General features: G+C 43.1%; 1 protein-coding gene across 1 annotated transcript in view; it reads left to right on the top strand.

Annotated features, from left to right (window-relative positions):
- Nucleotides 1-779: 779 nt before the first annotated feature.
- Nucleotides 780-15,968, top strand: part of GABRB3 (gamma-aminobutyric acid type A receptor subunit beta3) — a 275,620-nt gene continuing 260,431 nt past the window's right edge. The window contains exons 1-3 of the mRNA XM_061159585.1: nucleotides 780-888; nucleotides 1,022-1,113; nucleotides 1,322-1,389. Of these exons, the coding sequence (XP_061015568.1) occupies nucleotides 809-888; nucleotides 1,022-1,113; nucleotides 1,322-1,389 (240 nt within the window). The 5' untranslated portion in view covers nucleotides 780-808. The remainder of the gene's footprint in view (nucleotides 889-1,021; nucleotides 1,114-1,321; nucleotides 1,390-15,968) is intronic.

Raw genomic sequence — 15,968 nt, 5'->3', positions numbered from 1 at the left:
GCGGGGATCCCCGTATCGCCGTTAGACGTTCAGTGACTGCGGGGGAGAGTGGAGCCCACCCGTGTCAGGTCAGAGGCGCCGCGCCATGTACTCTGGGCTCCCGGCCATCCTGCTGCCCATCTGGCTCTCCTGGACCCTGGGGACGCGAGGCTCGGAGCCCCGCAGGTGAGGCAGGGGCTTCCCTCGGGCCCGGCGTCCTGCCTCCCGCGCTGCAGCGCAGGTCTGCGGGCAGAGGCGTTCCGCAGCCGCCGCGGGCTCGGCCTGCACCGCCGCCGGACCGCGGTCGCGGCCAAAGGGCCAGGCCGGGGAGCAGGCTGAGCGGGGGCGTCTCGGGAGGAGTGGAGAGCGTCTCCTTCGCCGTTGCTGCCCGCGTCGCCGTCGCCGACCGTCCCCTTCTTCGCGGGTGGCTGGGGGCCCAGCGCGGCTGGCGGCGCGGCCCACCCCTGGCGCTGCCCGGCGCCGCGCGGTCGCGGCTGCAGCCCGCGCGCCGGGCCGGCAGAGTCCCGGGTCTCGCTCCGCAGTCACCGAGGCGGCGGGGACGCTGGGCGCCGGGGCCCCGCGGGCTCGGGAGCCGGGCCCGGCTGGGCGCGCAGCGCGGCGGCCCGCGCGCCCCGCCCCGGCCCTCGCCGCGCGCCCGCGCCCGCGCTCCTCGCGCGCGCGCCTACCCGGCCCTCCCCCTGCGCCCTCCTCCGCTCGGGGCCAGCGCGGCGGCGGCGGCGGCGGCGGCGGCGGCAGCAGGAGCAGCCCCGGCTGCGGGTCGCGACGGCGGCGGGGCGCCCCCTCCCCCGTGCCGGGGCGCGGCGGAGGGATGTGGGGCTTTGCGGGAGGAAGGTTTTTCGGCATCTTCTCGGCCCCGGTGTTGGTGGCGGTGGTGTGCTGCGCGCAGAGGTAGGGTCGCGGCTGGCTTGCCGGGAAGCGGGCCGGGCGGCTGGCAGGGTGCGCGGGTGTGCGCGCCGGGCACGGGCGGGCGAGCCGCCGCCTGACCCGGCTCTCTCTCCCCACCTCTCCACCCCTCCCGCAGCGTGAACGATCCCGGGAACATGTCCTTTGTGAAGGAGACGGTGGACAAGCTGCTGAAAGGCTACGACATTCGCCTGAGACCGGACTTCGGGGGTAAGTAGGCTGTGCGCGGCCGCTGCGGGCTGCGCGACCCCCCGCGCAGGGGCCTGGGCGGAGGAGGGAGGCCGGGGCCGCTGCCGCCGAGCTGCGGCCGCGCGGGGAGGGCTCGGCCGGCTCCCCCTCCTCGGCGGCTCCCGGGCCCCGGGGCCGCCGCAGCCCGTGCCCGAGCCTGGCTCACGGCCGTGTCGTGCACTTTCCGCAGGTCCCCCGGTCTGCGTGGGGATGAACATCGACATCGCCAGCATAGACATGGTTTCCGAAGTCAACATGGTGAGTGCCTGTCCTCCCCGGGTCCAAGCCTCTGCCCCGCCGCGCGGGCCCGCCGGCGGGCTCGGGACCGGGCTGGAGGCCTGCGCTGCCGGGCCGAGCTGGCCGGGCGGGCGACCCGAGCGGTCCTCGCCGCGCCGGCCTCCGCCTGCCCGCGCGCCTCGCTCCGCGCGCCTCTGCGCGCTGAGCAGTCGTCGGCTCGGAGCCGCGCGGAGGGCGCGCCTTTCCTGCGGTGGGAAGGGGTCCGGGCTCACCGGAGCTGGGCACCCCCGCCGCCCGCGAGCTCCCGGCCCGTGCCGCCGTCGGCCCCCCGGTGCCCAGGCCGCCCGGGGTGGTCTCGCCTCCTTAGCAACAGGCGCCGGGGAGCGGGGGAGGAGAGCGCAGTGGCGGGGGAGCTTGTATTCTGGGTGAGAGGGGCTCAAGGGTTGCTTCCTCGGGGGAGGAGGTGCTGGCCGCTGGAGGGGGCGGAGGGCGGTGGTCGGCGTGTCCTGCGCTGTCTCGGGTCGGTTTCCTCAGAGTCCAGTGGCTTTTCCGAGGGCGGGCTCGAGACGCGGAACCCGGACCCGAGCCGCCGGGCTCTGTCTGAGGTGCTGACCGTGCTGGAGGGTCTGGGCCGCCTGCGGGCCGTCTCTTCAGGGAGGGCGGAAAGCTAGGTAACCGAGTGTCACTTAGGGCTGTGTTAATGCGAGGAGATTCTGTGTTCTGACCTGTGGAAAGTGGAGGTCCCTGTCTGTCCAGAGGTGTGAAGTGGGTGTCACAGTGTTCCTCAGGAACCTTTCAGACAACACGGAATAAGGAGAAAAAGGACCCCTTTCATTTTTTGATTGAACTGAAAGACCAGGGGTTTTGGAAACAGGTTTCATTTTCTGAGTGACACTTTAGAGGATGAGAATTTGGAAAAAAAAATATTTTATTTTGGAAGAAATCGTTTGGCAACTATTCTTGCTAAAATATAGCACCAAGAATATAATGAGGCATGAGGGAGCCTCCATGGATTTCTCAAGTCTGGTGGACATCAGAGTCACATGGGCGAACTTGTTTTGAATGCTTACTCCCAGGCTCTGATTCTGATTCAGTGGTGTGAAGTGGAATCTTGGGGGTCTCTGTATTTAAAACTAGTGCTTCATATTTTTTTTTTTTCAAGCAGATGTTTTATGGGCAGTTTTTTGAGAAACATTGTAAATAACATAGAAATGTGGATGTTTACCAATAAACTAAAATCATGACTTTAAATTGATGTTTAGCAAGATATATTTAAAGGCATACACTAGTATGGATTTTGTAGGAAGAAATTTTTGACTGCACGAAACTACTGTTAATTAATTTTTTACTCTCAACCTAAAGGATTTAAAAAGTACTTTTCTTTCAATGTATATCACTAAGGACATTTATATTCAAATATGAATAATAAACAGATAAATAAATTGTTAATAATAATGCATGAGGAAGAAACTTTACATATATTACACTAAAAACATCACATTTGTTTTACTTTTTTAAATTTTTGAAAAATCATTCTGTCCAAAGTATGTCTTATGACATTAAGGAAACAAGTTAATATGTTCAAGATATACTCTGTAATCTGTGATTTCCTTAATTGGGAACTTCGTATTCCATAGAGAAGAAAGTTTTGTATAGAAGTTAATAGACTATTTAGGGGATTTTTATGTCAAAAATTATTATATTGGATGTCAAATAATGAAGAAAACATACTGATGTGGCACTTGAAGAACTCTGTACAGTGTTAAAACAGCCAGGGAATAGAGAATGTCTTGTTGCAGATCATTACACGTTTCCTGTGAATGAATTTTTAAACTTAGCTATCCAGTTGTTTAGACATCATGCTGATATTTAGCACCTTTAAAAACTTCATGCACTGTGAACTGAAATGTCCTAGTTTTCTCTGAACCCAATAATAGGAAGACAATAGGAAGACAATAATAGGAAGACAAATAGGCCATTATATTGAATAATCTTTAAGTGCCTATACCAAAGCCAGTAATTATGCATAATGTACCATAGCATACTTGTATGGCTTTTGTTTTGCATTTTTATGATGTTAATTTTTGTGGTTCTCTCTATATAAGTTTATGGTAAAGAAAAATTGGGAATTGATGAAATTGGAAATTGAAGGCTATTAGACAGATGGACTGGCTGGCATCTGAAATATCTTCCACAAGTGGATTGGTAAAAACATCCACTAGAAAAATCTGATTTCCTATACCTCATGATCAGAATCACAGCTCATAGTCATAGCTGCTATATTTGATCTATTTTTTACTGAAGGAACTTCAAACTTATAGCAATAATTAAGTATCATTTTGGAGGTGACATTTTATAGGGAAAAACAGTATGTGAGTATAAGATTAAACCCATGTTTTTAATCATGTTGCTTAAAAGCAATGCATTGTATTTGTAAGCTCCCTTAATTGCCTTACTAGTTACACAAAAGTTAAGTGTTGTTAGGTTATGAAAAAAGAAGGGGGCCTGCCCTAAGGGAGAGAGGGAAGGAAAGGGGGAGGGAAGGAGGCAGGAAGAGGGAGGGGAGAGGGAGAAACAGAGGACTTCTGACAGGAGAAGCTTCTGAGAGAGCTTATGAAGTGGCACTTAAGTTGGGGGTGTGAGTAGGGGGAATAGAATTGTGACTGGCATAGACAGAGGAGGATATTCTGGGTTAGAGAAGAAATTGGCAAAGCTATGGATAGATAGATCAGCAGGACAGGAAATTGTGGAGGAGAGACTCAAAAGATGAAATTGGAAAAGTAGGACAAACCCCTGTTCACCTAGGACCTTCTCTGCCTTGCCAAGGATTTCAGATGCTAATTAATTTTCAAGAATTAAGGAGCCTGTAAAGATTATTAAGCAGATGATTGACATGATTTAAGTTGTGGTTTAAGATGAGTATTGTGACAAAAATGTTAATTTAGATGGAGTGAGAATAGTAAAGTTAGCAAGAAAATTCAGGGTAAATGATCATGGAAGGTTCTTTGAAACTGTTCTCAAATTTTCATAGATATGCTTTTGAAAACATTTTTAGTGAAATAAAGATTTGTTAATATCTGAAATAAGGATATATAGAGCATGTATATCTCAAGGTGAAACAGATATGTTCTTGTTAGTAACATTTTGAGGGTGAACATGAAGCAAATAGTTACTTTTCTTTTTAAACAGTTGTAAAACAGTCTTTATCTACTGATGGTTGTATAGGTAATGCCTCCAAAGAATGCCTCTGACCTCAAAGAATTAAATAAATAGATACATTATACATATACATGTATATAGCATGATGTATTTTGGTGTTTTATATTAACAATCAAAATGGATTTTAGTATTTTAATATTTAACATTGTTTTGCTGTAACATGTTTCACTGATAATGCAGATATTTTGTATTTCCATTTTTCTTAAGCTTCTAATTTTTCTTTTTGTGTACTTCTTTATTTAAAATTAACATATAGTTAATTTGCAATCTTGTTAGTTTCTAGGGTACAGCAAAGTGACTCAGTTATAAGCATATACATATATATACACACATATATATTCTTTTTCAGATTCTTTTCCATTATAGGTTATTACAAGATATTGAATTTAGTTGCATGTTCTATATAGTAGGTCCTTATTGTTTACCTGTTTTATATATAGGAGTGTGTGTGTTAATCCCAAACTCCTAATTTTCCACTTCTTACTTTTTTAAATTAGCTGACTTGACAACAATCAAACAAAAAATCATTTTCTTTTATATAACTTCCCTTGTTCTCTTAGCTCTTGTTAAAAGATTATGTTCAGATAATCTTTTAAAACTAAGCATGGTTAACTATTTGTTGAGATTTGGTTTACATATTTCTTTAAGTGAGATTGTACATATGAAAGTATACTGTCTACTGAAAATTTTTATATGCATGTGTTATAATTCTGATGTTAAAATTTTAGCACTGGTCCAACTGTGAAATAAACCTGTTGAATAGATAGGTGGAGAGATAAGTGGACACAATTACTGAAAATATAAGATACGTAAGGGAATATTAAAATATAAAACTAGAAGAATTTAATTAAATTTTTTTTTTTTTACTGAAAGAGAGTGAAGTAGTTCTGGAACTCTTTAAAAATTGTTCAGATAATAAGAACAGTATTTTAAAGTAGTCATATGAGTTCTTTTTGAATTTGAATTACTAGAATAAGCCATTGTTTGATTTGCTAATTCAGAAGGAACTATACATTTTCAATTTCTTGAGATACTTAATTAAGTATTAAAGTATTGAGGATATTGGGCTTCCTTGGTGGCTCAGTGGTTAAGAATCCATCTGCTAAGGCAGGAGACATGGGTTCGATCTCTGGGTTGGGAAGATCCCCCTGACAAGGAAATAGCAACCCGGTCCAGTATTCTTGCCTGGGAAATCCCATGGACAGAGGATCCTGGTGTGTCCATGGGGTCACAAAAGAATCAGACGTGACTTAGCTACTAATCAACAAATATTGAGGGTATAAAACTAGATTCAAACTCTAGTATTAAAAAGGCTAATGTTCTATGATTTAACTTTATTATTTTCTGCACTTAATTCATCTATTAAAATTGAAGTGAAAGTTGATTAGTTGTGTCCGACTCTTTGCAACCCCATGGACTGTATAGTTCATGAAAATGTAACTATAGAATTATTTTTTTTTATTTCATGCATATAAATCATAAACTGTTATCTTGTTTTAGTTGTGAGTTCCTTTTAGGTGACATATAATCTACTGTGTTTAGTTATTATGAGAGGTATATTTGTCCCTTATGCTTGTTGTATTGTATTCCTTCCTCATTGATTGCGTTTTCCTCTTCAAAATCAACGTATTTTTTGGTGTCTCAGTGTAAAATGAGTATGGTTCGTAAGAGCATGGTTTTGGAACACCCCAGCAAGCAGCTTTGGTGCTGCGTTACTGTAAAATAGGTGCCGTTTACTTACGTGCACAACACATAAGCATTTATTCTCGCTGTCTTTCCTGTTTTCCGAAGAGTGGGAAAAGGAGAAGGTCGCCTTGGTTTGAGTGAGCTGGGATCAGCTGGAGAATTTAGCTTTTAGGCATTTTGATCAAATTTATGTTAATCAGCTCCCCTTCCTGTGCCGCAGAGTCTAGAGTTGCTCTGCCCGCGGGGCACCCAGTGTCCAGGTCCTGGCCGGGTCCTCAGGCAGAGAGGCTGAGTCCCAGGGGTCCCACTGCTGTGCTGCAAAGAGCCTGATGGGGTTGGGAGTTTCAGGTTCTGTTTATGGACCGATGGGAACCTCTAGCCTTGGGCAAGTCCCTTAATACTCAGTAACTCAGTCTCTGGCTTCTCAGATGCCCGTGGCACAAAGATGCCTGGCTGATAGCACAAAGGCTTAGCTCTACACAGAAAACTGAGGTGAAGATACCCATACGATCACAGCCAGACACACAGGTATTAGGAAACCGTCCCTTTCTGATTTCTTCTGGAGAGGCTCTGGCTTCGTTGTTCAGAGTTAGCATATGAATTGTTACTAGCATTTTAAATGTTGGAAATGTGCTAATGCTCTTATTACCACTTAAGCTGAGGGATGACTCAGCAGAAAGGAGGAAGTGTTTCTCTGACCCAGTTGGGTTTGAAAAACCTCTTACATGAAAGGCACTCCAGGGGTAAGGTCCAGTGAGCATGTTGGCATTTGGTTCCAGGTTGCTGCATTTAGGAGGTAAAACTGTTTACTGAGGGCATTACTTTTTGCTGGAAGTATGTTTCGTGCCTAAGTTATGATTAAACATCAATGCTGGGGCACTGAAAAGGAAGCATATAATGAACTTAAGAGATGGATGAAAATAATGCTTACATAATATGCTCTTTATGAAAGGAGGTTTCTGTTTAACATTAGAAAGAATGATATGGGAGGCAAAGAGGATGCTTTTTGTCTTTCTCCTCTGGGAGGTTGTAAAGCTTATGTTGCTACATCTCTTAAAAAATGAATCTTCCACACATTGCCTTGTTGTGAGCAACCTCTTCCTGGAGCCTTTGCCAGGCTCAGTAGATCCTATGTTGTGTTGCACATAGAAGTAAGTACTTGGTTTGAATTAATGGCACGAATCTGCTTATTTATATTTTAAAAACTTTATAATTTTTGCCAATAAAGCAGTATGAGTTCAGCATCTGATTTTGTAAAGTCTGTTATCTGTAAGAGCTCTTCTTTCCTTCCATTTGTAGCAGAACCTTTCTTTCTCCTGTGGGTTCTGTATCATAACACTCTGGTTGTTGTTCAGTTGCTGAGTCGTGACCGACTTTTTGATCTCATGGACTGCAGCACGCCAGGTTCCTCTGTCCTCTGTATCTCCTAAAGTATCATATCATATATACTCTCATCATGCTAGAAGCCTACTGAACATTTGGTTTAAATAAATCAAGCCTGTTGACCATTGCGAATCTTTAAAATTTTCTCGTGATGCATATTGAGGTATAACTTAGGGAGATGACAGCTAACAACAGCTTTATGGCATTTTGCAGTTGATGAAATGTTTCAGATATTTTGCATATTTGATCATCAAACCTGATGCTCGGCTTAGTGAAGTATATCTTACAGGGAGATGTTACTCTCATCTCCATTGTTCAGGTGAAAAAATAGCCTTAGGAACAGCTCTGATTTACTGTTGATACAAAGCTGGGACTTGATCTTGTTTCTTTCTACCTCATTGTGCTACAGAGCAATTAAAAAATGCTTTCTTAGGGCCTTATAAGGTTTAACCTTTTTCCATGACCTTCATTGCCATCTGAAGTGGATCTTCCAGTTTACTTCTCTGTGCTCTTAGTCTTTCCTTTTATCGCTATCAAGTGATGTTACTATCAAGTGATTGCTGTTAAGTAAGCATGATTCTGGTGTGCTTGTTTGTTTAGACTCTTTCTTCCCCCTTTTTCTCCCCCTTGAGACTATAAACCTCATGAGGCAGATCTGTGTGTCTAAGAACACCCTTTCATAGTGCAAAACCAAAATCTAATAGTTGCTATATAAATAGATACTAGTGTCTATTAGATATTGGTTGAAAGAAACATCTATGAATGAAGAATGAATGAATGAATAAATATAAAATTCATGAATAAATAGGTGGCTTTCCAATGAAATATTTTTATCCCAGAATTTGGGCTCATGACCAAGAAGAACCTTTTACAGGCTAAATGTGATATATATAGTTTTTATTTTAGGGGACTTAATTTAATCAGAATTTGTATAATTGTACACAGTATAGTGGTAGTGCTAGTGGTAAAGAGTCCGCCTGCCAATGCAGGAGATGTAAGAGATGTGGGTTGGATCCCTGGGTCAAGAAGAACCCCTGGAGGAGGGCATGGCAACCCACTCCAGTGTTCTTGCCTGGAGAATCCCTTGGACAGAGGAGCCTGGTGGGCTGCAGTCCATGGGTCCCAAAGAGTCGGACACAGCTGGAGAGACTTAGCATGCAGGCAAAGTACCTTCAGCTGTCACGTATTTTATAGCATTTAGCCCCTTCCCTGGAGAGCTTTTACACTGATTTCAGTGTGGAGAGGAGGGAAGTCATTGTGGTGGAACCGTGATGTACAGCCTATGTAAGGATTAGTGGAGGTATTTCAAACACTAGTCACTGGTGCCTTTGTTACGCTCAAAGTTTTGTCTCTAATTGGAAGTATATGCGGCTTGAGCGTTCCTACATGATAGGGAAGTTTTGGTGGTTCTTCTTAATACAGAGATTCATTAAGCTCTGCATTCCCTCTGATAACTGTTCAGCAGTGCAGTGTAGCTGTACTGGTTTGCATTTGTTTGCTAGCTTTTCAGCACAGTTTACTTCTGGGCCATTCATGCCAGACATTAGCAAGACTCTCTAGCAGCAAAATTTGGAAGACTAGGACTGAAATAGGTTTCATCTCTTGGCAATTTGTTCAGTCCTGTCAATTCAAGAGGGCTCACAATGGAGAGCTTGCCTCCGATCTCTGTGGAGGGAGATGTAGAATTCTCTTAATCCTTGGTTACCAGGAGACTATATTAAGAAATAGAAGCCATTTATAAGTGTTAACTCATGTATCCCTTTTTGCATTTTTACACAGAAGCATTGATATAATTAACAAAAACCTTAGCATGCATGGAACTAACATTTCAGATGAATAGGAGTAAGATTAAAATATGAGAATGTCATAGCTCTTTAAAAGTTCTAATTTGTGCTTTTCCAATCAGTCTGAGAGAAGGTATGGATTCTATTGAATCCATTTTATTACATCATCATATTTTACTTAAGTTCTATAATGAAAGAATTCCTTTTATCTAAAATATTTACTGAATCATGCTATGATTCATGACATGAATACATTTGTTTTATTTTGAGTTGGCTTTAAAGGATAGCAAAATCTACTGGTTTAAAGCTACATGACTCTGATTGTGTTTGATACATATATATGAAGTGTTAGCTACTTAGTTCAATATCACATCACTCTTCTTTTAAAATTTAATTTTTTTTATTAGACTTTACAACTGTTAACTTTAATGGGTAGAAGGAACACGTTTTCTGGGTCACGCATCATTACAAGTTGTGTGTGTGTGTGTGAATCTGTGAATCTATGCAAACCAAAAATTGTTTTAAAAGAGACAACAATATGATAATTCATTGTAATATCACTGAATCTTTTTTCCCAATCATGACTCTAAAAATCCATCTGAGAGAGAAGTCTGTATATCAGGTTGAAAGACTAGACTAGTTACCAGGGACAGTGCCTGTTATGTAGAATACGCTTGGTGAATACTTGTTAAGTGCATCTGTATAACACATGACCCTTGTGGTAAAACTGTATCTTCTGTTTGTTTCATGGAGAGATTCCCTTTTCTGAGTGTTTGTCAAGCATGCAGAGGGCTTCCCAGGTAGCACAGTGGTAAAGAATCTGCCTGCCAGTGCAGAAGACTCAACACACACTAGTTCGATCCTTGGGTCAGGAAGATCCCTTGGAGAAGGAAATGACAACCCACTCGAGTATTCTTATCTGGAAAATCCATGGACAGAGGAGCCTGGTGGGTTCGGGGTTGCAAAGATTTGGACACAACTGAGTGTGCACACACACGTGAAATTAACCATAGTTTTACACATATGAATTCCTGTGAACTTGTCACAGAAAAGACATCCAAATTACGGAAAGCAGTGCCATTCCTATGGTCTAGATTAGTGGTTCCAAAGGTATAGACCAAGAAGCCTTCTGTGGTGTTGGAGTGATTGCAGGAGCTGACACAAATTCACGCTCGCCCGGCAAAATTTCTCACCATTGTTGTATGTCATGTTTTGCCTTTCCAAAGCGGTGTGCATACTTGAAAGAGATTGGGAGTAACTGAATGTATGAAGAGCAGGATTGATTGTGCTATATTCCTTCTTGTGCTCTTAAACATTCTGCACCCTTTGTGTGAGGATGTAGTTGATTGTGCCATTGAATGAGTTTTCATTTCTGAATTTTCCTTTGTTTCGGCCCTGCACACCAAAATTCCCTATGAGAATGTAGTTTCTTGTGGTATGGGCTAAAACAATGCTTGCCCAAGAGAACGCATGTGTACCCATGGCTGATTCATGTCAATGTACAGCAAAAACCATCACAATATTGTAAAGTAATTACCCTCCAATTAAATAATTAATTAAGAAAAGAACATTGTTATATAGAATGTTCATGTGTGCCCCATAATCAGTGTTTCTGCTTAAATTATATTGGAAATTACGTAGGAGATGTAAAACAGGTTTCTTTACTGCAGGAATTGTCAAGCCCTTTAATATGTCAATGATTTTGTAAATCTGCATGAGGGGGGTGAAGAGTTCAGTACTTAAAATACATGTTTAGGGATTTTTTTCTTTGTGAGGGGATGGTGGACCTTATTAATACTTCATGAAGTTTTCTGTAGAACACAGTTGAGGAAATGTGGGCATAACCCATGGAATTTAGAATGATTTTTAATACAGCCAGTCCCCAGGAATGTTAACTGAGAAAATTACTACCTTAATAAAGCCTCTTTTTGTGACCTTGTCCAAATAGCAGAGAAGGCACAATTTTGATAAAAAAAATTCTGCTAATGCATATGAGAATGGGTAATATTTTATGAAAATGAACATTAAACATCTCTTATAATTAGATTGATAAAAAACAGAGATTTTCTTCTATAATAATACTGCCTGTCATACTGAAGGAAGATCTGTTTCAAGCCTCCTTGTTTTCTTGTATTATAAGAGTAAGCGATACAGAAACAGAGGTGGTTGTGTTGAGCAAGTATATTAGTCGCCCAGTCATGTCCAGCTCTTTGTGACCCCATGGACTGTAGCCCACCAGACTCCTCTGTCCATGGGATTCTCCAGGTGAGAATACTGGAGTGGACAGCCACTCCTTGCTCCAGGGGATCTTCATGACCCAGGGATTGAACCCAGGTCTCCTGCACTGCAGGTGGATTCTTTACCGTCTGCAAAAAAGACTCTTGGGCCAACAACAGTAGGTTAATTTTGAGAACAAAATGTGTCTCCTTGAGGCTGATGGGCTTGACAGGTGCTTTGGAAGGCTAGAGATTCCTTCTTGGGGCTGTGGCAGGGAGAACAGGCAGGGCTGTGATTCTCACACTAGGGAGAGTTGACATGTATCTTTGAATATATGATATTGTGTAAACATTTATTATAGTCTGTAATACATATTGTGTATAATGAAATTATGTAGTATACTGTATATATTATATAATTTATGTTATTCATTTATATGAAAAATAAGGTTTTCTTTGGTTGAAAGGTTCTGGTGATAAATATTTAACATCCCCTTGAGTAAGACATGTTTAAAATTCCCTGTATGACTAATTCTCTGTACTTCTATGAAGAGTTTGTCCATTTTCATGAATAATCAGTGACAATAGCCCAGAAGGCAAATGCATCTTCTGTACTGTTCCAGAACCACAGGAATAAAAGAGGGCAATATTGCTTTCAGCACTGTGGAGGCCCCACTGGGGATCTGGGCTTGGCTGGTGGTAAGGGGTGAGGAAACCAAAGTAGATTCAGAAAGGTAAAGAGATGCAAAAGTGTTAATTGATTGTAAGCGTCAGGAGTTTCATTTGTTTGCTTGTTTGTTGCTGGCATTTAGAGTCACAGGGAATGGATTTAAAAGATCATTTTGGAAATATTATCTATCTATAGATTCTTTTCTCCTAAGCCATGCTTTATTTATCATTATACTGTATTGCCCCAAAGCTTGTGTTTATGATTGAAAAACTAGTCTCAAAGCTTGAGATGTTACTTTATTATTGTGAACTCTTTGGAATTTTAATTGTCTGGGTAATTTCCTCAGTATTCCTGGCTATTTTACCTTTAGAGGCTGTGGGGGTCTAACATGCAAAATTGCCCTGGGCAGTGGAAAAGAGTTAGTTGTTAGAATTCTCAGATTCTAGAAGGGTTTCTGTTAACTTTGGTAAGTCATTAGACTCAATTGTTTTCAAGCTGATCATTTTTTTCTAAACAAGTATGTTAAAATAGATTCTTCTAGCCCTGATTTCTGAGTCTGTGAACAGTTGAAAATGTGAGACTTTGATTTGCCTTACAGAGACCCCTGCTTGTTGTCATTTGATACTGCATGTGATTTAACTGGGTATCCAAGTGGTGGTCATCTGGCAGCTTGCAGCCATGTCATCAAAGTGTGGCCCATTTTCCCCAGGTCACCCATGCTGTGCACTGCGAGCCTGGGATGTGTCGTCCATAAACAGTAGGATTTACAGTCTGCACTCAGGCTCATTAATTTTTGGGTTTCAGATGTGCTTATGTTCACTATTTGGGTTGAATTTATAGTTACTAATTTATAAGTGAAAACTAGCTGGCTGTCAAAATGCTTTTTGCATGCATGCTCAGTTGCTGAGGGGCTTCCCTTGTGGCTCAGCTGGTAAAGAATCCGCCTGCAATTCAGGAGACCTGGGTTTGATCCCTGGGTTGGGAAGATACCCTGGAGGAGGGAAAGGCCACCCACTCCAGTATTCTGGCCTGGAGAATTCCATGGACTGTGTAATCCATGGGGTCACAATGAGTCTGACACGACTGAGTGCCTTTCACTTTCACTTCAGTTGCTGGGTCCCATCTGACCTCTTTGACTGCCAGGATCCTCTGTCCATGGGATTTTCCAGGCAAGTCATACTGAAGTGGGTAGCCATTCCCTTTCCCAGGGGATCTTCCTACCCAGGGCTCAACCCATGTCTCCTGCTTGGCAGGTGGATTCTTTACCACCGAGCCACCTGGAAGCCCCTTAAAATGCTTCAGTTGTATCCAAAGAATGACCTTTCCATTATCACCTAAGAAGAATAACTCAGTATGGAAATATCACTTAATGCTAAAGTAAAAGTGAAGTAAAGTAAGTTTCTTCAGTCATGTCCAACTCTTTGTGACCCTATGGACCTGTAGCCAGCCAGGCTCCTCTGTCCAGGGGATTCTCCAGGCAAGAATACTGGGGTGGGTTCCAATTCCCTTCTCCAGGGGATCTTCCTGATCCAGGGATTGAACCTGCATCTCCAGCTTTGGCAGGCAGATTCTTTACCGCTGAGCCACCAGGGGACCCTTTTGATTCCTTGCCTCACATAAAACAAAATTATTTATACATAAAATCCAAGCAAGAAAACCTGTGTGGATATAGGGACAAAGACTTGGGCTTGCCTGAACTACAGATTGCAAAATGAGATGTATAAAACTGTTTAATTTTATTATCAAAGAGTATAAATGTGGACGTGCCAATTATTATGTAACCAGGAAATTACCTATTTAGATTATATAGATCAAAATGTATAGTGTGACTCAAAGTTGGACGTAATCAATAACCAAAAAAATTAGTAATTTTTAGTGTTTACTTCATATTTGTTTACCGTAGGTGGAATCCTGCTGATAATGGATTGTAGGATCTGGTTGGTAGGTGGTTTAGTCGCCAAGGTGTGTCCAACTCTTGCAAGCCCATGGACTGTAGCCCGCCAGGCTCCTCTGTCCATGGGATTCTCCAGGCAAGAACACTGGAGTGGGTTACCATTTCCTTCTCTAAGTATCTGGTTAGAAGAAATTATAGCACAGTAAAGATAGTAAGTAACTGATTTTCTAATTTAGCACTTTGAAATCGTTTATCTACAGTGGTAGCCCCACACATAGATGTTCCTTAGGGTTTTGTTTTTCTTCTCTTTCTCTCCCAGAATAAGAGGGGTATGGCAGCTAGTCTGGACTAGCAAAGGTCAGGCATTAAAAGGGGAGATGCTGTTCTAAATGCAGCTGCACCTTGGGTAGCACCAGCTCTGAGGACCAGCGGGTGGCGCAGGCCCCGGGCCTCAGCTGCTTTGCTGAGATTAGGGAGGAAAGGTCAAACAAGGGGCTTGATACTCTTCCTTGTCTCTTGGCTGCCAACCTGCATGGTATCTCCCCGATGAGGTAAGAAATGGGGATCTTACCTTCTGTTTTTCTCTCCATTTATCTTTCTGGAATTTTTGAATGAAAAATTTCTATACTCCAAGCAACAAATGAGCTCAGTAATTTCTCTCCTGTTATCTTTCTGTTTTTAAAACCATTAAGGACAGTCCTCTTTATTTCCTCCAGCTTAATTCCGAGAAAAGTGGAATGAAATTTGTTAAACAAAGGCTGACAGGAAAGCGGGCACCTACTAATTGTCATCCAATTTCCTGATATTCCAAGCTTTGCCCAAGACTGTGCAATAAAGTGCAAATAGAAACTCAGAATTGGCTCATGCTACAGTATTAATAGATACTGTCAGTTACCCAGAGGAAGGACTCACATCAGTTTCACATGTTACTGAACTATATTCTGTGTCAGATAAGTGTGAGTACTTCTAGATCACACCTCTGTAGAGATTTATGAGACTATCTACATTATAATGAAAATGGTGAGAACAGTAGTCATGACAAAACCCTAAAATATAAGGGAAACGTGCTAGAATTCTAGCACACTGACTATTCAGCCTGTTACGATGGTAGAAAAGGAAAGTGTCAGGGACCCAATTTTGTATGTACGGCAGAACAATATTTTTGATGCTTCAGCAAGTAGTGCTATATCTAATTGACACTTACTCTAATAGGTTAGTCCAGAATTCAGTTCAATTCAGTTGCTTAGTCATGTCCAGCTCTTTGCGACCCCACGGCTCTTTGCAACCCCACGGACTGCAGCACGCCAGCCCTCCCTGTCCATCACCAACTTCTGGAGTTTGCTCAAACTCATGTTCATGCAGTCGGTGATGCCATCCAACCATCTCATCCTCTGTCATCCCCTTCTCCTCCCGCCTTCAATCTTTCACAGCATCAGGTGGCCAGAGTATTGGAGCTTCAGCTTCAGCATCAGTCCTTCCAATGAATATTTAGGACTGATTTCCTCTAGGATTGACTGGTTGGATCTCCTTGCAGTTCAAGGGATTCTCAAGAATCTTCTCCAACACCACAGTTCAAAATCAATTCTTTGACACTCAGCTTTCTTTATAGTGCAACTCTTACATCCATACATGTCTACTGGATAAACCAGTCCAGAATTAGCTGTATTATATAAATTTTTAAAGTTCTAGGCTTATCAAAGCATCTTGTATTTGTAAGTTAGCTATGGAACTAACTGGGGAGAATGCAG

This window comes from Dama dama, chromosome 13 (genome assembly GCF_033118175.1).
Source record: "Dama dama isolate Ldn47 chromosome 13, ASM3311817v1, whole genome shotgun sequence".
NCBI classification, from domain to species: Eukaryota; Metazoa; Chordata; class Mammalia; order Artiodactyla; family Cervidae; genus Dama; species Dama dama.
This window is presented reverse-complemented; position numbering and strand designations above follow the sequence as displayed.